This window comes from Rhincodon typus, chromosome 2 (genome assembly GCF_021869965.1).
Source record: "Rhincodon typus isolate 14 chromosome 2, sRhiTyp1.1, whole genome shotgun sequence".
Classification (NCBI taxonomy): Eukaryota; Metazoa; Chordata; class Chondrichthyes; order Orectolobiformes; family Rhincodontidae; genus Rhincodon; species Rhincodon typus.
In genome coordinates, this window is record NC_063333.1 from 127,744,290 (window position 1) to 127,769,518 (window position 25,229).

At 40.7% G+C, this 25,229-nt stretch overlaps 1 protein-coding gene across 1 annotated transcript in view; it reads right to left on the minus strand.

Moving 5' to 3' along the window:
* Nucleotides 1–25,229, minus strand: part of LOC109928015 (genetic suppressor element 1-like) — a 220,874-nt gene that overhangs the window by 24,620 nt on the left and 171,025 nt on the right. Inside the window, exons 7-10 of the mRNA XM_048608961.1 lie at nucleotides 23,565–23,929; nucleotides 12,602–12,920; nucleotides 5,305–5,960; nucleotides 729–841 (exon numbers count right to left, since the gene is read on the minus strand). Coding sequence (XP_048464918.1) covers nucleotides 729–841; nucleotides 5,305–5,960; nucleotides 12,602–12,920; nucleotides 23,565–23,929 — 1,453 coding nt within the window. The remainder of the gene's footprint in view (nucleotides 1–728; nucleotides 842–5,304; nucleotides 5,961–12,601; nucleotides 12,921–23,564; nucleotides 23,930–25,229) is intronic.

Consider the following 25,229-nt stretch of genomic DNA (forward strand, 5'->3'; position numbering starts at 1 on the left):
TGGTAACTGGCTGATGCCATTCACTGTCAAAACTCTGGTCTGAACTGCAGCTGTCTGGTTGAAAGCACAGATACCTTAGCAAAAGGGCAAGGTTTTCAAGAAAGGCAGAGAGGGAGGTGGGTGTTGAGATAAATGAATTAATGGAGGGGTGTTGAAATATGAACAGATTCACAAAAAGCACTGACTAATATCTCCTTCAGCACAAGCAAGAAACATCATTTCAGGGCATTTGGAGAATTTCTCTCGCACCTTTTTGTCAGACCAAGGTAGTTCCAAAATATAAGAACTTTTAAAGCATTTGTTCCAACACACACACACACATGATAAATCTATACATGAGTGAAACAAAACAAAAAAACAAAAGATGGCCCCAAAATAAAATCAGAGGAAGAATTTTATTTTACTTTGACAAGTACAGGATCACCATTACGTACAAATTATTTTTTTTGTAATGACATCAGAATAAGTTTTCGATCAGCCGTTGATTTTTAAAGAACATAAAACAGTTAAAATTTTACACAGATGTGTATGTTTTCACTGTTTACAGATGCTGTTAACTTTTTATTACTGTACATTTGTCAGTTTAAATATTTGGCATAAAAATACAAACGTTCAGTTGAATATTTTATGTCAAAATCTGAAGAAAGATCCTAAAATATATGTAGTAAACCACAGTGAGCTTGCTGACTAGGGCAACCACCACATAAATGAGATTTCTGTGCACCTACCCTAGGAGTGTCATCCAGCTTGAGAGGAGGTTGCTCTGCCAATCTGCGTATTCTGTTCCTTATCTCTCCTTTGCAGAATGTGCCAGCTAAAGAACGGTGCTCAGAATGTTGTCCTGGGGATAGGAAATCAATAAACAGAAATAAGTGTGTCACAAAAACTGTGTGTCAAACAAAAACACATACAATCATAGAGGAATTGATCACAGAATCCCTACAGTGTGGAAACAGGCCATTTGGCCCAGTGGGTCCACACTGACCCTCTGAAGAACATCCCACTCAGATCCACCACCACCCCCCCTGTACCCTAACCCTGTAACCCTGCATTTCCCATGGCTAACCCACCTAGCCTGCACATCCCTGGACACTATGGGCAATTTAGCATGGCCAATCCACCCTAACCTGCACATCTTTGGACTCTGGGAGGAAACCTGAACACCCAGAGGAAATCCACGCAGACAGAGGGAGAATGTGCAAACTCCACACAGACAGTCGTCCATGTCATTTCAGCTATATGCACACAAACTCTATTGCAGCACCTCTGCATCAAATTATGAAAAGATTTAAACTACTTCAAATAAAGTTGATCTTGCTTTGTGCACCTCCTGTACAGACATAACCTTGTATGCCTCGCTTTGCCTAAGCACCCTATGATCTGTATGTCCTTGTTTGCTATGATCTGCCTGTACTGCTCGCAAAACAAGGCTTTTCACTGTATTTAGGTACGTGACAACAATAAATCAAATCAAATAAAAACATTAAGAACAAACAGCACTAAAGTCTCAATAAAAACCAAAAGAACTGTCGATGCTCTAAATCAGGAACAAAAACAGAAGTTGCTGGAAAAGCTCAGCAGGTCTGGCAGCATCTGTGAAGAAAAATCAGAGTTAATGTTTCGGGTCGGGTAACCCTTCCTCAGTTCTGAGCTTTTCCAGCAACTTCTGTTTTTGAGCACTAAAGTCTTTTCGGTTATTTAACTGTAGCTGTTACATCATCCTGACACATCTTTAATGGTTCATTGACATGAATCAGATGGATCACTGAATGCAGCTTGCTTAATTTTGTTTCATCTATTGACTTTAAAGAAAATGGACCCAGAATTTGTGGAGGTGGGAAAATATGAGGGGCCCCCAGAAATAGCAGGAGTCTTTCCCAGTCACAGCTCTGTGTGGTTTCGCACTGAGCTAGTCATTCCATCCAATTCCCTCATGACCTGATATCAGGGTGGAGGTATGGTACTCAGATTGGGAACGTTTTTACATCACAATCTGAGTGTGGCAAACAATTTTCTCATGCAGCAGGGTAAGCACTATAAGTGATCTGATTCAAGGACCATTCCAGGATTTGAACAAGTCCAAAGATGTGTGAAGGTTAGGTGACTCAGCCTTACTAAATTGTCCATAGTGTCCGGGGACGTGCAGGCTAGGTAGGTTAGCCATGGGAAATGTGGGGTTACAGGGATGGGGTGAGGTGCTGGGTCTGGATGAAATGCTTTTTGGTGGGTCAGTGCAGACTCAGTGGGCCAAATGGCCTCTTTCCATACTGTAGGGATTATTTGATTCTAAGTAGGGCCAACACTTCAGTGCAGTGCTGAGTGAGTGTTGAGGTCTATTTTTCAGGTGGAATGTAAAAAGTTAGGCTGTGACTGCTCATTTATGTGGATTTAAAAATCTCATTGCATTACTGAAGAACAGCAAGCGCAATTTCAGTCAAATGCCATGACGAGCAAACTGTCCATTTATCTTGTTGCTGCTTTTGGGACAAGCCGTGCAAATTATTATACAGAAAAATGTAACAGTCAAGAGTGTAGTGATTGTAACAAGGTCAGCAGGTGGACCTCATAGAATATGAATTCTATGACTAATCTGAAAGTAATTAATTACACTTCAGTCTTACACTTCAGGACATTCTGACAGCATGAAAGGTGCTGCTTGAAAACAATATTTTACTTTTCATTCCTTTTGTTTGAAGTTAAGTGGAGAGGATGTTGTGATGTATCTTTAAGGAGGCACAGGCTATCCCTCACTATCCACCATGAGACAAGATACAATGTATAATCCCAACATCACAAAGTTATAGGCTGATATAGACGGTCTAAAACCCAGCAGGTGGAAGTATATGATGGCAAAACGTGAAGTAATTTGGCAAGAACGATAAAAAAAGCAGAGTATTACTCATACAGAGAACGACTGCAGAAATGTGAGGTGCAGAGGGATCTAGGTATTCTCAGGCATGGGTCACAGCAAATTACTGTAACAGGTTCAGCAATTAATTAAGAAAGCTAATGGAACCATATCCTTTATTGCAAGAGGAATGGAACATAAAAGTAGGGAAGTTATGGTTCAGTTATTAAAAGACCACACCTCAAGTACAATGTACAATTTCAGTCTCCTTATTTTAGGAAGGATTTAAATGCACTGGAGGGCGTTCAAAGAAGATTTATGAGTGGACTATCTGGAATGAGCAGGTTGTCTTCTGAGGAAAGTTTGGACAGACTGGACTTATCCTGAACAGTCTTGACATGGTAGACTTGGAAAGAACGTTTCCCCTTGCAGCTGAATCCAGAAATAGGGGGCACTGTTGAAGAAGTTAGGGGTGACCCTTCAAGACAGAAATGATGAGATTATATTTCTCTCAGAGGATTTCTGACTTCAGAACTGTGGCTCAGAAGCTGGCAGTGATGGGGTCCTTGAATATTCCATAGGCCAAGATAGGAGAGAATACAGAATTCAAAATTCTAACAAATCAGTCATGACCTTAATGAATGCAGAAGGGCCAAATGGCCGACTATTGCTCCGAATTCATATGTTTGGATGTTCATATGTACTCTATAGATGTACTCTATAGTGTAGCTGTCCTACAGACCAGACATGTCTACATAGCCATTCAGTTGCCAATGTACGTATATAATCTTTTGTTCAAATAAAGAACCGACATTATTGTTTTAACAATCCTTATTGGATGGTTGGGAGAAGAATAGCCAACAATTTTTAAAGATTCAGCTGAACAATAAACAAGTCTCGGGCTTTTCTCACAAAATAGAAGTCCTCGTGTGGAAATGAAACAACTGTTAAGTATTCAGTGTCGAAGTGTGTAGTGATTTGGCACCGTTGTAGGAATCCTACACACATAGTACATTTGTCGTTGCACTTCAATCAGTAGACACTGGGCCTCATGAAGTTCTCTGAAAATCAGGACAGAATGAGTAGTCTAAGACCCTGAAGGGTCTAGGCCCGAAACGTTAGCCTTCCTGCTCCTCTGATGCTGTTTGGCCTGCTGTGTTCATCCAGCTCTACACCTTGTTATCTAAGACCCTTGCTGCAAAGTTTTATGCAGGAACAGACACAATGATAACTCTGGAAATAGTTTCAGGGTGATCTGTGCAGTGTTGGTCAGAAAAACCTTAACCAACGATAGCCAAATCTACCAGGTAAATGGTTCAGAGATTCCGTCCATGGGTTCTATTAAATGACCTGACATTATGACGAAACAGATGTAAAATTGGATAACTACTAAAACCAGAATCAACTATTAACCCTATTGCTAGGAAAACATGGTATAAGATACAACCCAAACACAGCATCCTACTGACAACCAGAATTAAGAGAATATATAACTAAATTTACTGTAAACTGCTATATGCTTCATAAAGTACTCTTTATGGATAAAACTTTTATTTCAAAAAAGGGGGAAAGCTGTGATCTATCCACTACTATCTACCATGAGCCACGATGTAATATATAATCCCATTTACTCTGTAGAGAGAAGCAGTCCTGTAGATCAGACATCTCTCACAATGTCTCCTGTAACCCATTGTATGTGTATAATCTTGTTTATAAACAAGAAACACACATTATTGTTCTGCCAGTCCTTATTTATAGAGTCATACAGTACAGAATCAGGCCCTTTGGCCCAACTCATCCATACTGACCAGGTTTCCTAAACTAAACTAGTCTCATTTACCCGCACTTGGCCGATATACCTCTAAACTTTTCCTATCCATGTACCTGTCCAAATGTCTTTTAAATGTTGTAACTGTATCCACCTTTACCACTTCCTCTAGCAGCTCATTTCATATATGCACCACCCACCGTGTGGAAAAAGTTGACCCTCAAGCTCCTTTTAAATCTTTCCCCTCTCGCTTAAGCATATGCCATCTAGTTTTGGACTCCCTTACCCTGGGGCAAGGACCTTGGCAATTCACCCTATCCATGCCCCTCAAGATTTTTTAAACCTCTAGAAGGTCACCCCTCAGCCTCTTATGCTTATGATTGGTACATTTGCACTAAACTGAAGAATGCAACACGACAGTTCTGTTTTTTTTTTGTAATTTTGGATTGTCTTCCTGTCCTTCAAACGTATTGTCCTAAAACTGCGGAAAGTCACACAGAGATTAATGACATTCAAGATATCCAAACCTTCAATCCAATCTGTCCAAATTAGAAGAGATGTAAAACACGAATGGCCCTTTACAATGGCAAACCTGTAGAATTAAGACTGAAGAGCAAGTTGAATTAATGGGATGGGTGGAGGCTGTGCTTAAATATGGGACAAGTTTACAATCATAGAAATGCCGTACCATTCAATCTGGCTTCCTTCAATTTCTTTTCTGCCAGATCTAACTTGCTGACAATAGGTTGCTGGAGCAGAAGCTCTTGATTGTACGTGCAGCTGGCAGTCACATAATTGCTACAAAGCACAGACATATTGGACACTGGAGAACTCTTTCTGTTTTTCAAACTCAGATCAGTTGCTCCAGAGGTGATAGATAAATCCAAGCACTCTTTCTGTATCTCTTCAAGGTGGCTATTTGCAATTTGGTGTTTGAAGTCACTGCTGAAATCATTCGTGGATTGATGACTAGAAGTCTGGTCCTTCAAATGTGGCACTGTGCCAGGTTTTAGACTTGGCATTCCAGATTTTTTAGTTACACTCACATCTTTATCAGTGCAAGATTTAGTAAATTCTGGGCTAAAGTGCTCTCCAGTGATCTTTTTGAAAGCATCATTTTTCAAATTATTGTTCAGAGGTTTCTCTGAGTCCTTCAGTGCATCATTGTTGATTCTAGAGTAGTTAGTGCTGTAGTTAAGTGCTTGAGCTGGTTGAAGTGCATGAGGAGACAGAAAGGGTCTTGGAAGAGGGGAGGTGTCTCTCAAAGAGCGGTGTGGAGAGATGAGAGGAGGAGGAGCTCTTAATTGTTGTGGTCGATCCTGGTTTTCATCTTCTGAGATTGTTCTATAAGAAAAATGTGTGTTTTAAGAAGGAAATACCATTAATAACAGTTTTATTGGCATTGCTTACATGAAGACTATTCTCAAAAGCATAATGTTCAACAGATTTTTATGATCACGAACAGTATATTTAAATCTTTCTCTTTTGATTATCACACTTTCATTTCCCCAATAATGGTGCAATTTTGAAGCATTTCAGTTGAAGCTATTTTTCAAGTTATTCACATAAATGATTTTCAAGTGAGTTCAGAATTTGTTACCTTTTTCCTGTGTTGTAAAATGAGAGAAACTAAGCAATTTGAAATTCAGTCTAGAACTCTAAACCATTCTAGTTTTGTAAAACGAAAATTTTGAAAGAACAGGACAATTTTCTTGCCAGAACCATGTGTAAGTGTTCCATTACTGCTGCAGTCTGAGGGAAGTGAGTGTTCATTCTTATTTCAAATCACTTTGAAAGTCACAATACAATGGAGGCCATACCCGATTAGGATCTGGCCATATACCAGCAAGATGGAAACTTGTATGCTAACTTCACTTTTTCTTTGCAGATTAATTCCCTAAAAATCTCTCTGTATAAAATTGACTTATGAACTTTATCAAAAACTGGAGTGGGTGAATGCACTAACTCGGGTGCCATACCAGGATCTATAGCTGACTCAGCTTGTTTCAGCCAAAATAATAACAGCTCAGGACCACTATTGCCCTTAGCATCTCCTTCAATTGGAGTGGGAAAAAGAAGCCAAAATTCCCCTGCAAATTGCTATCCACAGATAGGCACTTGCAATGTGATACTGAAGCAAAGTTAGCAGTTATTACCATCTATTTTGGTGGAGGCAGGGGAAGCTGTCAGGTTTCTTCCAGTTCCACAAGAAATTAGATTCTAACTTGTTCTGGTCATTTCTGGGAGCAATGTCCATGCATTCCATAAAGTTGCAAGCATTATTTTAGCTATCAGAGCAGCGGAGCCCAGCAGAGTATGTCCATGTCAAGGTGGCTATCATGTAGCCAGTCACCTCTACATGCCAGAGAAGCCTAAAACACCTTAATCCAGCAACCTTCCAAAAAAAGGACAGTACGTCCAGCAATGGAGTGGAGTTTGCACATTCTCTCCGTGTCTGTGTGGTTTTCCGCCAGGTACTCCAGTTTCCTCCCACAGTCCAAAAGACGTGCAGGCTAATCGGACTGGCTATGCTATATTGTCCATAGTGTTCAGGGATGTGTAGATTAGGTGAATTAGCATGGGAAATGCAGGGTTACAGGGATAGGGTAGGGGGAATGAGTCTGGGTGGGATGCTCTTCGGAGTGTCGGTGTGGACTTGTTGGGTTGAATGGCCTGTTTCCCCACTGTAGGAATTCTATGACAAATATTATGAAAATTGCACTCATGTCAGCCGCTATCCTGCCACTAGCACTGTAGATGCAAATACCATCTTGTTCCAACAAACAAATTCGTAAAAAGGGAAACGCATTGACAACACAAATATAAATGAATGATCACAACTTGTTTGCTATTACAGACAGGTGACTGCAGAATGAAGAAGTCTATTCAAGGGTACTTGACATTCTGGAAGGATACACAAGGAGTGGGGTAGCTTTGTTAATACAAGAAGTTATCAGGCAGTATAAATAGGAAAATCATGGAAGCATGTAAGAAGAGCACTACAATTACAATAAGTGATTTTATTCAGCAAACTGACTGGACAAATCAAATGGGCAAGGGAACATGGAAGATGAATTTACAACAGTGCATTATAGATTGTTTCTTACAAGACTACATTGCAGACCTAAATGGGAACAGGCTATTTTAGATCTGGTAATATGTAATGAGGCAGGGTGAATAAGATACCTCATAGTTAAGGATCCTTCAGGGGGTAGTGATCAGAACATGGTTGAATTTCAAATTTAGTTTGAGGGAGAGCAACTCAGGTCTAAAACCAGTGTCCTCAACTTAATTAAGGGTAATTACAGAGACATGAAGAAAGAGTTGTTTAAAACAGATTCAAAGAAAGAGACTAAGAGAAAGGTCAGTGGACAAACAATGCCATTCATTTAAGCAAATATCATAGGACTCAGCAAAAAAAAAGTGTTCCAGTCAAAAAGAACGACTCAATGAGAAGGGTGAACCACCCATGGTGAGCAAAGTTGGTCAAGGAAAATATCCAACCAAAAACTTACGTATTCAAGGCAGCAGAAACTAGCTGTAGGTGAGAGGATTAGGGATGTTTTAGGAACCATCAATAGATGGCTAAAAAGCTAATAAAAAAGGACAAAGTTGATTATGAAAGTATATTCGCAAGGAACAAAGAGTTTCTATGGGTATATATGAAGAGTAACTAAGATGAGTGGGCTCCTTGGAGGATGCAACTGGAGACTTAATGATGGGGTGCAAGAAAATGGCAGATAATTTAAAACAATATTTTGAATTAGTTCTCATAGTGGGGGACACTACTAGCATCCCAAAGATAATAGATATGCTAAGTGCTAATGGAAGCAAAGGTCTTACAACCGTCTCTATCACAAAAGGCAAAGTCTTCTTTATGTTAATGGGACTAAACCCAGACGGTCACCAGGACCAGATGGCTGGCGTCCAAAGGATTTAAAGGAAGTGGCTGCAGAGATAGTTGCAGGTATTAACTGAAATATTACAGAATTCACTGGATTCCAGTGGATTAGAAAATTGTAAATGTGACATCCCTGTTTAAGAAGCAAGGGTAACCAAAAACAGAAAACTTTAACCCAGTTAACCTAACATCTCTCGTTGGGAAAATAGTAAGAGTTTGTTATTGACAAATTTGCTAGAGCTCTTTGAGAATATAAGAAACAGATTTGATATTGGTGAACCGTAGATGTAGTGTTTTTGGATTTCCAAAAGGCATTTGATAAAATTTAACATAAAAGGTTATTGCATAAGATAGGGGTTCATATTTTGGGGTAATATATTAACATGGATTGAGGATTGGTTAACACACAAAGACAGAGTCAGAATTAATTGATCTTTCTCAGGGTGGAGTGGCACAAAGATCAGACCTAGATCCTAAATTATTTATGATCTATATCAATGTGTTGGAGAAGGATTCACAGTGCAATGTATACAAATTTGCTGACAATAGAAAAATTGGGAGGAGGGCAAGGACATAAGAAATCTGAACTGGGTTGTTGATGGGTTGAATGAATGGGCAAACACTTGGCAGCTGGAGTTTCATGTAGGCAAGTATGAAGGTATGTGCACTTTGATAGGGGAAATCAAAAGGTAGCCTATTATGAAAAATGGAGAGACACTCCAAAAAAGGTGCAGTACAAAGACATGTGAATGACAATCAAAAACTTAGCAAGCAAGTAATCAAGGAGGCAAATGGAATTTTATTGCTGTTTGGAGTTTCAAAAGCAGGGAAGTCTCCTTACAAAACTGTGCAGGATATTGGTGAGGACATACCCAGAGTGCTGTGTATAGGGTCCCCACATTTAAAAAAGGATATACTGGCACTGGAGGCAGTTCAACAGAGATTCACTAGACTGATTCCTGGGATGAAGGGCTAGACTTATCAAGAATAGTTTAACAGTCTAAGCCTTTATTTATTACAGGTTAGAAAAATGAGGGGCAATCTTAATGAAACATACAAGATTCTGGAGGGGGCTCAGTAGGATAGATGTTGAGATGATGTTTCTACTAGTGGGGATTCTCAAGCCAGGATACATAGTTGCAGAATAAGGGGCCACTTATTTAAAACAGAGATGCAAAGGTCAGAAGAGAGGCTAGCTTCCCCCATCCAACAACATATTCTCTTTATGCATTCATTATATTGCGCCACATGGTTCCTCAAGCTCTTTTCAGATTGACAGTTTTCTTGACCAGTTCATTTACAAAATAGATTGTAGGAATTGGGGCAGCACAGTGGCTAGCACTGCTGCCTCACAGTGCCAGGGACCCGGGTTTAATTCCACCCTTGGGCGACTGTCTGTGTGGAGTTTGCATATTCTCCCCGTGTCTGCGTGGGTTTCCTCCAGGTGCTCCAGTTTCCTCCCACAGTCCAAAGATGATGATTTCTTTATCCAAAGATGTGCAGGTTAGGTGGATTGGCCATGCTAAATTGCCCATAGTGTTCAGGGATGTGTCACTTAGCTGGGTTATAAGGGGATGGGTCTGGGTGGGATGCTCCAAGGGTTCGTGTGGACTTGTTGGGCCAAAGGGCCTGTTTCCACACTGTAGGGATTCTATGAATCAGAGAGTCACATTAATAATAAACAGAATTGTATACTGAAAATCACATTGTGCATTTTGTCCACTTCAGACTACCACAGCCGTTGCCAGCAGAGACGGTTCAGGAGATGAATAAAGGAATCCACCTTTTAACAGTGCATGTAGTACTGATTTTGGATTCTGAATTCTTCCCAAGAACTTCATTTACACTCTGTTGGATGTAAATGATCATAAAATAAACAGTATTTTCATAGAATCCCTGCAGTGTGGAAACAAGCCCTTTGGCCCAACAAGTCCACACCAAACCTCAGAGCATCCCACCCAGACCCATCCCCCTATAACCTACCTAATCTTCACATCCCTGAACACTATGGGCAATTTAACATAGCCAATCCACCTAACCTGCACATCTTTAGACTGTGGGAGCACCCGGAGGAAACCCATAGAGACACAGAGATAATGTGCAAACTCCACACAGACAGTTGCCCGAGGCTGGAGATTGAACCTGGGTCCCTGGTGCTGTAAGGCAGCAGTGCTAACCATTGCGCCACCATGCCGCCCCAATTTTGGGAGCCAATATCATTATGTATTCCTTCTATTCAATTTCCTTGTATTTACAAAGTTGAGGAATATGTTTTTGTGGTAACATACAAACAGAGCCATACGGATTGGTAAGTGATCAGATGCTTAGCTTTACCTAGCTAATAACTGGCCAGAAATGAGAGTAAAGTCCCATTTACTGCAGAGTAATGTGATTGAGTTTCTAAAATAACCTGTACATCAATTCAATATTGATAAGACTCGGCCCTCTTTACTTTTCAATGTGCAAGTTAGTGAGAGAAAAGGTGAAGCAAATGAGACTTTTTCATTCGGCAAGTTTTCATTGATTTTCGTCTTGAAATCTGTCAACAGGCTGATATCCATGTGTTGAGTGAGGCAGAAAAATACTCTCAGAATTTTACTGTAAGTCTACAGTTTAAACCAAACATCAGTTTCCACCTTTCCTGTCCGGACCCTTTCCATACTCAGAAGCCAACTCCCACAGTGGGGAAGAACTCAGCTCTTTTTTGTTTCCTATTACAAGGACCTTTTATTCACACCTTGTGAATCCAGCTCCTTGTCTAATGTTAAAAACCACCGAATCACCTAATTATCTAATCAAACAAATAATTCATACTGCCCAGCAGGGGCAGTCTTACAATAACAAAAAAACAAAGAAGGTGGGAGATCCCAGTTCTCTTTTATTAACTAACGAAATGAACAATAATTAACTGCCCACCAGGGGCAGTGCAACAGAAATAGAAGTGAAGCAAGGACAGGAAAAGAGGCGGAGTTAAGGAGGGGAAGATAATGAATTCTAGATCCCATGGTGCCCATCTCTTTCTAAATGCCTCAAGGGTGTTCCATTTCCAAGGACACCCGAGCAGCCGCTAGCCCTTTATTTGGAAACCCACCACCAAATGAACTAGTGAAAGTAACTAAATAATTATTAATTACAAGCATTGCCCAACAGGGGCAGTGCAGCAGCAACTAAAATAAAGGATGGGCAGGAAGAGAGGGAGGGGGCTAAATTAAAATAACGTTAGAATGGGAGATGATGCACTTCAGCTCCCGCAGTGCCCACCTCTCTCTAAATGGCCTGAGGGTATTGGTGGACATTGCATGCTCCATCTCCAGAGACACCAGAACAGGTCTAGCTCTTTTTATTTTTTTTTAATATCTGTATGTGTTATTACACACGACTGAATGATTTCTTTTCCCCCACCACCAAATCATCAATGTTACTTTTCATCTATTATCCCCACCGCTAAATCAACCATGTTTCCAACTGATAAAAACTACATGCAAATCCCAACAAGGGCCATGCAACATCACCAAAGGTGAGGTAAAGATAGGGAGAGAGGGAGGGGCCTGATTCAAAGTCCAACAAGTATCATTTGCTCTCAGTAAGCTCTGAGCTGTTCTGTTTGACCCTAAAGGTGCCTACATTTCAAATACTGACAAAATGCTCCAACAAGATATAGTTGTGGGATAGGACATACCCAGATTCTGACTTTCCACTAGTCCAAACTTCATTGCAGCAGCAGCAATAGCAATGACTTTGAAAAAAATCTCAGTAAAATATTGTCCTCAATAGCTGAAATCTAATATGGTACTGTACAGACTCCCTCCTCCTACATCTCTCACAGGTTTACAGAACAAGTAAGACTGATGCTAGCATGAAGATAAAGAACTGGAAGGAAGGTCTTGAAGAGCAAGAATGGAGAAGGAAAGAGTGAACGTTTATATAATGTAGAAGGAGATATTTGCTGTTAGACAACACTGATTTTGGATTTAAGCACAATATATAAGACAAATTTTACTATAATTAATGCAGTACCATTTGCTTCAGAATAGTCTGTGCTCTTTGCTTGTGGAACATCAGCTCATGTTGAAATGCTACTCACCTGCTTCTATCTCGTTCCTGCTTGGAAACCTGGTGCCCTTTTTCCCTTTGAAGTTGCTGAAAGTGATGCTGACGGAAGTCAACTCCATGTCCTGGTTGTTCCTCCCTCCCCTGTTGCTGAGGGCTATGACGCAGCCCACACCTTCCCTCCGAGGATGAGGAATGTGATTGACGCAGCCCACACCTTCCCTCCGAGGATGAGGAATGTGAAGAAAAGTTTGAGGACACCCCAAGGAGAGAAGGGGAAGCAGGCACAGCGATAGGCTCTAGAGGCAAAGTTCGAACTTTTCCACTTCCCAGAGAGGGTGCTTTGGCTTTCTCTGAAAAAGAAATGCTGCTGATCAGAAAGACCATTTCATGTTTTATTAAAAATGCACAAAAATACTCAATTGAAAATGTTATAGAACTTTAAGCCGATTATTATTTTTTCTGATCATTAAATGCAACTTTTATATTCATTCATGGGATATGGACATTACTAGTGACATTAGCATTTATTCCCATCCGTATTGCCCTTAGGAGAATGGTGGCGAACTGCCTTCTTGAATTTCTGCAGTCTGCGTAGTGTAGGTACACCCACAGTACTATTAGGGTGTTCAAGGATATTGATGCAGCTACAGTGAAGGAGCAGTGATGTAGCTCCAAGTCAGAATGATGTGCAACTTTGAGTTGATCTTGTAGGCAGGGCTAAAAATCACTCTTTTAAGTCAACAAGGAATTTGTAGGAAATGGAAGCAATGCATAGACATGTGAATCATCATTCCCAGAGCTTGAACACTGGTATTGAGTTTACTTTTTTCATTTTTCAAACTGCTGGAGGTATGGATTTGGAAGGTGCAATCCAAAGAGGTTTGGAGAATTACTGCAGTGCACCTTGTAGACGTATACAATACTGCTGCTGTGTGCAGGTGGTGGAAGAAGTGAATGTTTAAAGTGGCGGATGGGTGGCTTGAACCTGGTTCAATTTGAGTATTTTGGAGTGTTTTTCAAGCTGCACACATCCAGGCAAGTGGTGAGTTAGTGCCACAGGCTGCAAACTTGCACATGTAATCACAGTATTCACTCTGGCTCCTCCAGTTCATTTTTTATCAAGTGTGATCTCTCGGATGTTGATGATGGAGAACTCAATGATTCCAATGCCATTGAATGTGGTGGTTAGCTTCTCTCTTGTTGGAGATGATCATTGCCTCACACTTGTGTTGCATGAATGTTATTTGTCACTTATCAGCTCAATCCTGAATATTGTCCAGGTCTTGGTACATGCAGGCATGAACAACTTCAGTATCGGGGAGCTGTCCAATCAACAGTGAACATTCCCATTTCTGATTTTATGGTGAAGGGAAGGTCACCGATGTAACACCTGAGGTGATGTAGCAAGGGGAGGTGGTGCCCAGTGGTAATATCAGAACTAGTAATTCAGAGGCCCAGTCTAATATTCTGGGGATATGGGTTTGAATCCCACCATGCCAGATGACGAAATTTCAATTCAAGATAAATCTAGCCTAACAACTACCATGTAACTATTCTGCACAGAACAAGATGGCACAGATTTGAAAGTGATTTGCAAGGGAAGCAAGCATGAAGTGAGGAAAAATGTTTCAACACAAGCGAGTAGTTAGGGTATGGAATGCACTGCCTGGAAGTGTGGTGAAGGCAGGTTCAACTGAGGCATTCCAGGTTCCTGATGATAATGCGCTAACCTATGGGGGGAGAAAAACTTAGAGACTGGCACTAGGTAATGAGCCAGTGCAGACACAATGAGCTGAGTAGTCTCCTTTTGTGCCATAACACTACTGTAATTCTGTGGAAAAGGTATGGCTGAGGACACTATCCTGAGGAACTCCTGCAGTGATGTCCTGGGACAGAAAAGATTGGCTTCCAATAACCATTTGACAAACCGTTTTGCTATATGTTTGGTGTGGCTCCAGGCAGTGGAAATTATTCTCACTGATTCCCATTAATTTCACTTCTAGAAGGTTTTCTCCATGCCATACTCAGTCAAATGGTACCTTAATTCCAAGAGCAGTTACTTTCACTTCACCTTTGGAATTCAGCTCTTTCACCCAAGTTTGGACCAAAGTTTTAACGAAGTCAGAAGCCAAACAGTGCATCAGCCAGCAGGTTACTGCTGAGCACATGACATTTGATAGCACTGTCGATGATACACCCCATCACTTTGCTGATGATTTGAGAGTAGACGGATTGGACAGTAATTGATCATATTGTATTTGTCTCACTTTCTGGGGACTGTCTATGCCTGAGCAATTCTCCACTTTGTCAGATAGGAGTGGTAATAATTCTGGAACAGCTTGGGTACGGACTCAAAGAGTGATGCTGGGGGCTTCAGGTGGGCACTGAGATGGGTCATCCACTCGTCATTTCTCACTGAAAAGTGTTGCAAGTCCTTCAGCGTTATCCTTAGTAATTTATTCTATCATTGAGTTGGGGATATTTGCACAGTTGCTTCCTTCTGTTAGCTGCTTAGATGTCTACTATCATTCATCATTGAATTGCGCGAGGACTTCAGAGCTTAGATCTGATCTGTTAGCTGTGGAATTATACAGCCCTGCCAAGAACATGCTGTTTCCAGTGTTAAGCACACATGTATTCCTGTGCTTTAGTGTCCAGAGGTTGGCACCCCATTTTTAGGTATGTCTGGTGCTGCTCCTGGAATAATTTGACATACCTCACGGGTTTGATGATAGCAGTAGAACAAGATACAAACCAGGCTATAAGGTTATGGATTGTGATGGATGATAATTCTGTCGCTGCTGGCCCATAGCACCTCATTGTTGCTAATTTAAAGCTGCTGGATCTGCTTTATTAAAGCATGGTGGTAGTGTCACACAATCCAATGGACAGATCCTCAGTATGAAGAAGGAACATGACCACAAGGACTGTGTCTCATGGCTGGAATATAGACTGTCAAGTAGGTTTGTCCCTCTTGGTGGTTCTCGCTTCACCAGTTGAAAGCCCATAATGACAAACAGGCTACTGAGATAGTGGATGCATTGGTTGTAATTTTCCAAAAGTCATTGCAACAACTGTATTCAAAAATGGTGGGATGTAAGAAGTGGGTAACTGTAGGCCGATTAGCCAAACATCAATTGATGGAATAGTATTGAAATCAATTATTAAGGAAATTATAGCAGCACATTTGGAAAAATCATAATCTAATCAAGTAGAGCCAGCACAGCTTCATGAAAAGGAAATCATGTCTGAGTAATTTATTAGACATTTTCAAGGAAGTTTCAACAAGGGTAGATAGAGGGGAACTGCTAAATGTGTTGTATTTGGACATTCAAAAGGCATTAGATAAGCTACCATACAAAAAGTCAAGTCATAAGGTTGGAGTCCATGGTGTTGGACGTAGTATATTGGTATGAATAGAGGATTAAGTAATGGGCAGGAAATACTGAATGAGGATAAATGGTTCCTTTTTAGATTGGAAGCCTGTTGGCAGGGGATTCCACAGGGAACAATGCTGGGACCGCAACTGTTTACAATACTTCATAGTGACTTGGAGGAAGAAGCAGATGGACTGTAGTCACATTTGCAGATGACACAAAAATAGGTGGAAATGCAAGTTGAGAGAAGGATAAAAACAGTTCACAGGGAAATATCTCTAGGTTAAGTAATTGGGCAAGAAGTTGGCAAATGGAGTATTTTTTGGGAAAATGTGAAGTTGTTCATTTTGGAAGGGAAAACTGAAGAACAGAGTATTATCTAAATACAGAAAAGCTACAGAAAGCTACAACACAAAGGGACCTGGAGGTATTTGTGTATAAAACACAGAAAGCTCGCACAAAGGTGCAACAGGTAATCAAGAAGGCTAATGGAATGTTGGACCTTATTACAACAGGGTTGGAGTATGAGCGTATGAACTGTACAAAGTGTTGGTGAGACCACATCTGGAGTACTAAGAGCAGTTTTGGTCCAATTTAAGGAAAGATATTATTTCACTGGAGGCAGTTCAGAGAAGGTTCATTTGGATGACCCTTGGTATGGAGAGACTGTCTTATGAGCAAAAGGAGAAACAGATTGGGACTCAACTCATTGGAATTTAAGAAAATGAGAGGTAATCTCATTGAAACATGTCGGATTTTTGAGAGACTTTAGAGGGTAAATGCTGGGAGGATGTTTTCCCTCATGGGAGAGTCTTGGACCAGAGGATACATTCTTGGAATAAAGGGGTACCAATTTAAGACAGATGAGGAGGAATTTCTTCTTTCAGAGGGTTGATAGTCCCTGGGACTCCTTGTCAAAGAGAGCTGTAAGGGCAGAGTCCTTGTGTATATTTAAGGCTGAGATACATAGATTCTTCATCAGCAGAGAAATTAAGGGTTACGAGCAAAGGGCAAAAAGTGGACATGAGAAATGTTGGTTTAGGAAGAATCCTATTGAATGGTGGAGCAGGCTGAAGGAGCTTAAAAGCCTACTCCTGTTCCTACTTGTTATGATTTTAATCTGTCAGTCAGTGGTGGTGCTACTGGTCAATTCATAAAAGGACAATCAAGACTCCAGCCAGAAAACATCTGATATCAATGCTACTCTCAGTGCTTCTTCCAACTAATGTTTAATGTGAAGGACTACCGATTATCAACAAGGGTAAATAATAATAATGTGTTGTATTTGGACTTTCAAAAGGCATTCAATAAGATACCATACAAAAAGGTTAAGTCATTAAATTAGGTCAACTAAGCAGCTGAACAAGGGTGTTGAGTATAATCAACGAGAGTTTCCTTAGCTATGTTTTAACTTCATTAGAGTTAATGTTGTGAACTCCCAGGGCGACTCCATTCCAACATAATACCTCTGTGCTGTGACCTCTGAATTGAAATGGTGCCAATATACTTCCTGGTTTTGCTGTAGTCATATGAATCTGCCGTGAGGCACTTAGTACAAGCAGCCACTGTGCAAGAAGTTTTAAGAAGTTTTAGTACAAGTGGCATTGCCCTAACTGAACATGTAACATGGTGTACAGAAGTGAAACCAAGACTAAGTTTTGAAGAACTCTGCAGAAGCACAGCTACTGAAATAGGAAGATAGATATACGCAGAGCTGTTAATAGCTGCTAATAACAGCTAGACACCATCGAAAAAAAAATTACATAAAGAACCAGGTTGTAGTTGAATCACTAGTAAGTCCCACAAAGGCCATAAACTTTTCTCTCCTGGCATTGGTTACAGTGAAAGGTGATATGAAATAGAACTTGCAGTTTTTCAACTTGCAATGGCAAGATTACATAACTGTGACAGATTTAATGTCATAACTGGGGAGACAGACTGTTACCAAGTGTATTCCACACTAAATTTCTGTGAGGAGTAAGGGAAAAACAGACTGCAGAACTTGTGAAAGCATTGAAGGCTTGCTTTGCATTCTGAGTGAATATAAATTATTAACAGTTTATGTTCAATATTAGAGCTCAAGGTGAAAATATGTCTATTAATGGATATGTAACTATATTAACAAGTTTGCTGAATCCTACAAATTCAGGCATCTGAAAAATTATCTAATCAAAGATAGAATAAGATATGTCAGAGCGGCTGCTAAAGGACGAGAATCTGACTCTTGAACAATTTATTAACACGTGCACAAGTCCTGAGCTTTTAAATCAACAGCTTCAGTACATACAAGGGAAAACAAGCTGGTTTGTCCACAATGTGATGGACCAACTCAGACTCATCCACTATGTTGAAAAGCAACCTAGACTTTTAAAATGCAACAAAATGGAGAAAAGCAACAAGTATCGACAGAAGAGCCAGCAGAAAGATCAAGGTTGAATGACAAGTCATTATATAAAACAAAAGAAAGCATGTGTTGCTTGGGGAAACAGTGTCCTAACCATAAGAAGCTAAACCACTTTGCATGCAATCGGTTTAGCTAGGAAGAAGACGTACAGGATTATAAACCCTTTACAGACAACTTTGACAGAGATGTCAGACAAGGATTCTGACAAATCAAGTGTCAGTATTAGAGAAATGCTGGATGAAGATTTGGATGATTCAAACTACACCTTAGAGCAGGTTGGCAACATCCAGTCAAAAGGAGAAAATGGACTGTAACTACTGCAATGAAGGTGGTAGAATGACAGCATCAAATAAATATGAAATGCCAGACAGACACAAGTGCTTCCTTCAACATTGAGCTTTGCAGACGTGTATAAAATTACAACAGATGGCAATTCAAAAGTGAAGTCTTGAAGGTAAAGTTCAGGCCCTGTACTGGGACAATGTTCACCCTGAAACAACAAATTAGCCTGAGGGCCCAAGCAATGACGACGCTGAAGATTTGTAATTCTACTTATTAGATACGAAGCTAGAACTACATATTTCGGTAGAAGCAAGTTGAGAGCTGAGGCTGGTAACCCTAAATGTGCAAGAAGGGATTTACAGTTTTTTACAGGCCACAAACAGACAGACAATGCAGAGATAGATGGGATTGCTGAGGAAATTTGATGTTAAAATAAAACAAAACTAAAAAGATTGTCTTGCAGGACACAGTTAATGCAAATAAAGGAAGGAGGTGTCTAAGACAACTAAGACAACCGAGAAGATTTTGCTATAGAACCAGAGAGCACATCATTCCAACCAACAATTTCCAAAGTCAAGAATCCACATATATGTGTCATCTGTGTAAAGGAAATCACAAAAGATAGGCTAACTACAATAATGGGTAGTTTTGCTAATGCATGATAAAGGTTGTTTGTATAGTGAGTTAAGTGGGATAATTCACAGTGTAAATGATTGTGCATACAAATTTGCTTTTTTTTTGTATGATAAAATGTCTGGATGATTTGTACTAATATGCTTCCTTGCTTGCTGTGGTCATGTGACCTCTGCCATGAGGTACTCATTCCAGGTAGCCATCTTACAAATGGATCTAATACAGACAGGGTACAAGCGGCCTTGGACACAGTAAAATCCCTGCTGGCTATGTGACTGGGCTTACGTACCCAGGCGATGGAACCATGGGTTGTTGTCTGTATGATACAACTTTGTGGAAATAACTGCTCTGTTGAACAGGTCTTGAGTTTGGTACACATCCACAGATATTAGAGACATGTGCTTTGCAGGATCAAGTGAAACTGCACGCAGTCTTAGGATAATGGACTGAACAATTTGAGATGAGATGAGGAGAGGAAAAATGCAGCTATGTGGGGAAAGAAATGGATAAGCTGATGTTGTTCTCCTTGGAACAAAGGGGTTGAGGGGAGATTTGTTCGAGATGTACAATATTATGAAGGACCCACTTATCTCACCAGAAAGGTCAGCGGTGAGGAGGCATGCATTTAAAGTGATTGGTAGTACAATAAGTGGATGGATTTGGAAACACTTTTTCACCTAAAAGCTGGTAGGGAATTGGAACCCACTGTTCAAATGCTGATAGAAGCAGACAACCTCAGACCATTTAGAATGTGTCTGGACTTGGACCTCTCAAGTACTTTAACCTGCAGGACCATAGATTGAATGGTCAGAAGTCGGATTAGGCTGGGTAGAGATAGTAAGAACTGCCAATGCTGGAATCTGAGATAACACAGTATGGAGCTGGAGGAACACAGCAGGCCAGGCAGCATCAGAGGAGCAGGAAAGCTGACGTTTCGGGTCAGGACCTTTCTTCAGAAATGGGTGGCTTGCTTTTGGCCGCCGCAGACATGAGGAATCAAGTGGTCTTTTTCTGCAACATACACTTCCCATGATTCTGTGATTTCTCTGACTCTATTGAATTCCCTACCCCAGAGGGATGTCGAGGTTCTATCGTTGAATACACTTACAGCTAGAGTAGGCAGATTTTTCGTATTTCAGGGAATGAAAGGATATGGGGAGTGGGCAAAAAGGTGGAGTTGAAGCCTGAGGTTAGCCATGATTGCACAAAATGGCACAGCAGGCTCGATGAGCCACTCCTGGTCCTATTTCTTGTGTTCTAGTGTATTGATAGGGTGTGCCTTTGGTTTATTTGGTGCCTAAGTCAATGCTCAGAAAACTGTCTGTGAAGTAACTGCACAGAGGCCGGTATCCCATCATATGTGTACAGTACACTGGCTGTGGCCAGCCAGCTCAAGGTCATTTTCCTGAACTGAGGAGATTCTAAATTCCCTGTTTATATTGGTCAACCGGGGCTTCCCGATTAGCCCAGGTTAACAACCCCAGTCAATGAGAACCAGCTGATTCTAATCACTACAGTCTAGTTTCATTTTTATTTGATTTTCCTGTACCTATTTGATAAAACTTAGTGGCTTGCAAGGCCAGACTGAGTAAGACCATCAGGCTCCCTTCCCAAATGAACAATGGTGAACCAGATGGTTTCTTTACAATAATAGTGATTTCACGGTCATTATTACTGAGACAAGCTTTCTTATTTCAGAGGTCATTGGTAAGATGTTGGAATCCATTGTGAAGGATGAGATTTCTGAATACTTGGAAGTGCATGGTAAAATAGGGCAAAGTCAGCATGGTTTCATCAAGGGGAGGTCATGCCTGACAAATCTGTCAGAATTCTTTGAAGAGATAATGAGCAGACTAGACCAAGGAGAGCCAATGGATGTTATCTATCTGGACTTCCAGAAGGCCTTTGACTAGGTGCTACACAGGAGGCTGTTGAGTAAGATAAGAGCGCATGGTGTTAGAGGCAAGGTACTAGCATGGATAGAAAATTGGCTGTCTGGCAGAAAGCAGAGTGTGGGGATAAAAGGGTCCTTCTGAGGATGGCAGCTGGTGATTAGTGGCATTCCACAAGGGCCAGTGTTGGGACTACAACTGTTCACTTTATACATTAATGATCTAGATGAAGGAACTGAGGGCATTCTGGCTAAGTTTTCAAATGATACAAGGATAGATGGAGGGAGAGGGAGTAGTGAGGAGGCAGGGAGGCTGCAGAAGATTTAGACAGGTCGGGAGAGTGGACAAAGGAGTAGCAGATGGAATACAATGTGGAAAAGTGTGAAGTCATGCACTTTGGTAGGAAGAACAGAATCCTGGACTATTTTCTAAATGGGGAGAAAATTCAGAAATCTGAAGTGCAAAGGGACTTGGGACTCCAGGTTTTTCTTCATGTAAACTTGCAGGTTGAGTCGGTAGTTAGGAAGGCAAATACAATGTTGGCACTTATCTTGAAAGGACTAGAATAAAAAAGCAGGGATGTACTTCTGTGGCTTTATAAAGCTCTGGTGAAAACCCTTTAGAATGGAGATAAGGAGAAACGCCTTCAGCTAGAGAGTGGTGAATCTGTAAAATTCGTTGTCACAAAAGGCTGTGGAGGCCAGGTCATTGAATATATTTGAACATAGAACATAGAACATTACAGCGCAGTACAGGCCCTTCGGCCCTCGATGTTGCGCCGACCTGTGAAACCAATCTGAAGCCCATCTAACCTAAACTATTCCATTATCATCCATATGTTTATCCAATGACCATTTAAATGCCCTTAAAGTGGGCGAGTCTACTATTTTTGCAGGCAGGGCATTCCACGCCCTTACTACTCTCTGAGTAGTATTTGAGACATTTTAAGCTAGATAGGTTCTTGATTGTCAAGGGGATCAAAGGTTACAGGGAGAAAGTGGGAGAATGGGGGTGAAAAACGTATCAGCCATGATTGAATGGCGGAGCAGACTCAATGGGCCGAATGGCATAACTTCTGCTCCTATGTCTTATGGTCTTATGTATTTATTTAGGTGACTTGTACTCCTGTCTCCTGAGCAATATTACAGGTTTGGATTCCTGGCCTCATAACATTAGCACTACGCTATCATTCTGTGAACGTTATAGTAATGGTTTTGAAGACGACTTGTGCAGAGATACAAAACAGACAAAAGTGAATCAGCCACCTGCATTACATTCTATTGGACCAGATATAAACTGGCCTGGGAGCTCTTACGGCACAGTGGTAGTGTCCATATCTCTGAGCCAGAAAGACCTGGATTCAGGGCTCACCTGCTTTAAAGATGTGTAATAACATCTCTGAATGAGGTGATTAGAAAATATTTACAGCAAACTTTGTTTTAACTGGCACTTAATGAACAAGCACTCTTGATAACCTGGAAAAATTATATACCCAAAATACCTTAAGTTTACTGCATTATTGCAATCCGCTGTGATGTTTGACTAGTAATTTGGAGGTGCAAGTGGGAAGGGTCTCCGCCAATAAGTTTTATTTACCGCAAAATTGCATTATTATTTAAGTGATTTATGCTGTAAATAAAGTACAACAGTGACGTGTATACCCCCTGCATTATAGTCTACTATTTGGTGTGTGTTTTTACATTGATTATGTGAACCTCTTGATCAACTGGAATATTTGATCAACCTGCATACTCCTGGTTTCATAAGTGCCACTTAACAAAAAGTTTGCTCTGTTTATGCTTATTGATATAAGATGTTGTACAGTCAGAGTCATACAGCATGGATACAGACCCTTTGGTCCAACCAGTCCCTGCCGAACATAATCCCAAAATAACTAGTCCCACCTGTCTGCTCCTGGCCCATATCCCTCCAAACCCTTCCTATTCAATTCTTATCTAAATGTCTTTTAAACACTGTAACTATGCCCATACCCACCATTTCCGCAGCAAGTTCATTCCACATGCAAACCACCCTCTGTATAAAAAGTTTACCCCTCATATCTTTTTTAGATCTCTCTCCTCTCACCTTAAAATATACCCCCTAGTCTTGAAATCCCCCACGCTAAGGAAAAGACACCTACTATTAATCTTATCTATATCCCTCATGTTTTTTAAAATCTGTACAAAGTCAACTTTCAACCTTCTACGTTCCAGTGAAGAAAGTACTAATCTATCCAGCCCTTATAACTCAAACCTTCCATATCTGGCAACATCCTGGTAAACCTCTTCTGAACCCTCTCCAGCTTAGTTATATTCAATAATTTTCTTTCTGTGCAGCTGGTAGAGCTTTAATGGGTAAGATGTATCTATTTATATAAACAAGTGGCAGAAAACTGTGACACAATACCTGGTGGAGTTGATGGGATAACATGCCATGGGCTTATATGTTCATCATTCCTTTGATGAGGTTGGATGTGTTCCATTGCAGAAATGAAATCCTTCCATCCTTCTAGACGTTTCCTTCCTGCGTCATTGGTTGGAATTGCTTTTTTCTCTACCCCGTGTTCGATCTCAAGGTCTTTCTCCTGCTTCATTTCTTTCCTTCGTTTAATCTCTTTCTCCCATTCCATTATTTGCTGCTTTTCTCTCTTTCTGCCTTGTTCTGTGATCGCATCTGGATCTCTTTCTTGAGGAGTCCCCCTTTCCCAATCCTTTTCCTTCTTGTGTTCACGCTCTTTCTCTCGTTGTCTCACCTCATCATCCATTTGCAACCTGCAGTCACAAAACAAAGCTACTTAACTTTGGCTATTTTACTGTATTCCCATGAGTCTCTCTTTTAAAGCTTCTCCCAATATTCTCATGATAATGATGGCTGACTTGGTTCAAGGCCAAGATCACTGAAACTGAATGTGAGAGGGAGCTGAGCAGAAACCATTTATCCTTTACACTTCATCTTTCACATTTCACACTGAAGGGTCTAGGCCCGAAACGTCAGCCTCTCTGCTCCTATGATGCTGCTTGGCCTGCTGTGTTCATCCAACCCTGCACCTTGTTGACAAAGTTCCCCATGGCTTAAAGTGTATAATAAGACTTGTGGAATATGTTCTAACCCATAAAGATGGATCAAAATTAACTTTGCAATCTAAGTCAGAGGGTAATGCAGTGGGAGGAATTTTGTCTGGGGATAGTTGGTTGTACTTGTCAAGAATATGATGTTTTAAACGATCTGTTAATATTAATAGGACATTTAAAATTGTATTTGCTGATAACGCATGACTTTGTTGACATATAACAAGTAGAAAGAAGATTGATTTTTTTCATGTGGGTGGGCTAAGACACCACAGATGAATGTTAATCAAGGGAAATATACTGTAATGCATATAGAAGCAACAAACTTTGTGTCACTTGAAAGTCTCCCATTTTGTGATAGGCTGCAATAAATACTACATTCAACCCCATACATACACAAGCAAGTCTTAAGAGTCATAGTGATCTAAAACATGGGAACAACTCTTTGCCTTACCTTACCTATGCTGCCCAGTTTTCACAATTAAACTATGCCATTTGCCTGTGTTCATTCCATGTCCCTCAATACCTATCCCATTCGTGTACCTGTCTAAATGTTTCTTAAATGATGAAATTGTACTCACTCCTCCTAAGTAAATTCCCTAAAAAGGGTAACACCACCACCAATTTTCCTATGGACAGTGGTCAGAAATTTCCTATGGTCAGAAGTGGTCAGACAGTGGTTAGAACAATAAAATAAAACTGAAACATCCATATCACACCCATTGGTTACAGAAATTATCTATGGTGATAGGCACTTCACGTCTGTGCCCACTAGATCACAAGCAGCTTTCTTTTTGTTGCTTATCACCTAAAATAGAACGGGAAAAGGATAGGGGTAACAAGGTGTAGAGCTGGATGAACACAGCGGGCCAAGCAGCATCATAGGAGCAGGAAAGCTGATGTTTCGGGCCTAGACCCTTCTTCTGAAGGGTCTAGGCCCAAACCGTCAGCTTTCGTGCTTGGCCTGCTGTGTTCATCCAGCTCTACACCTTGTTAGCTCTGA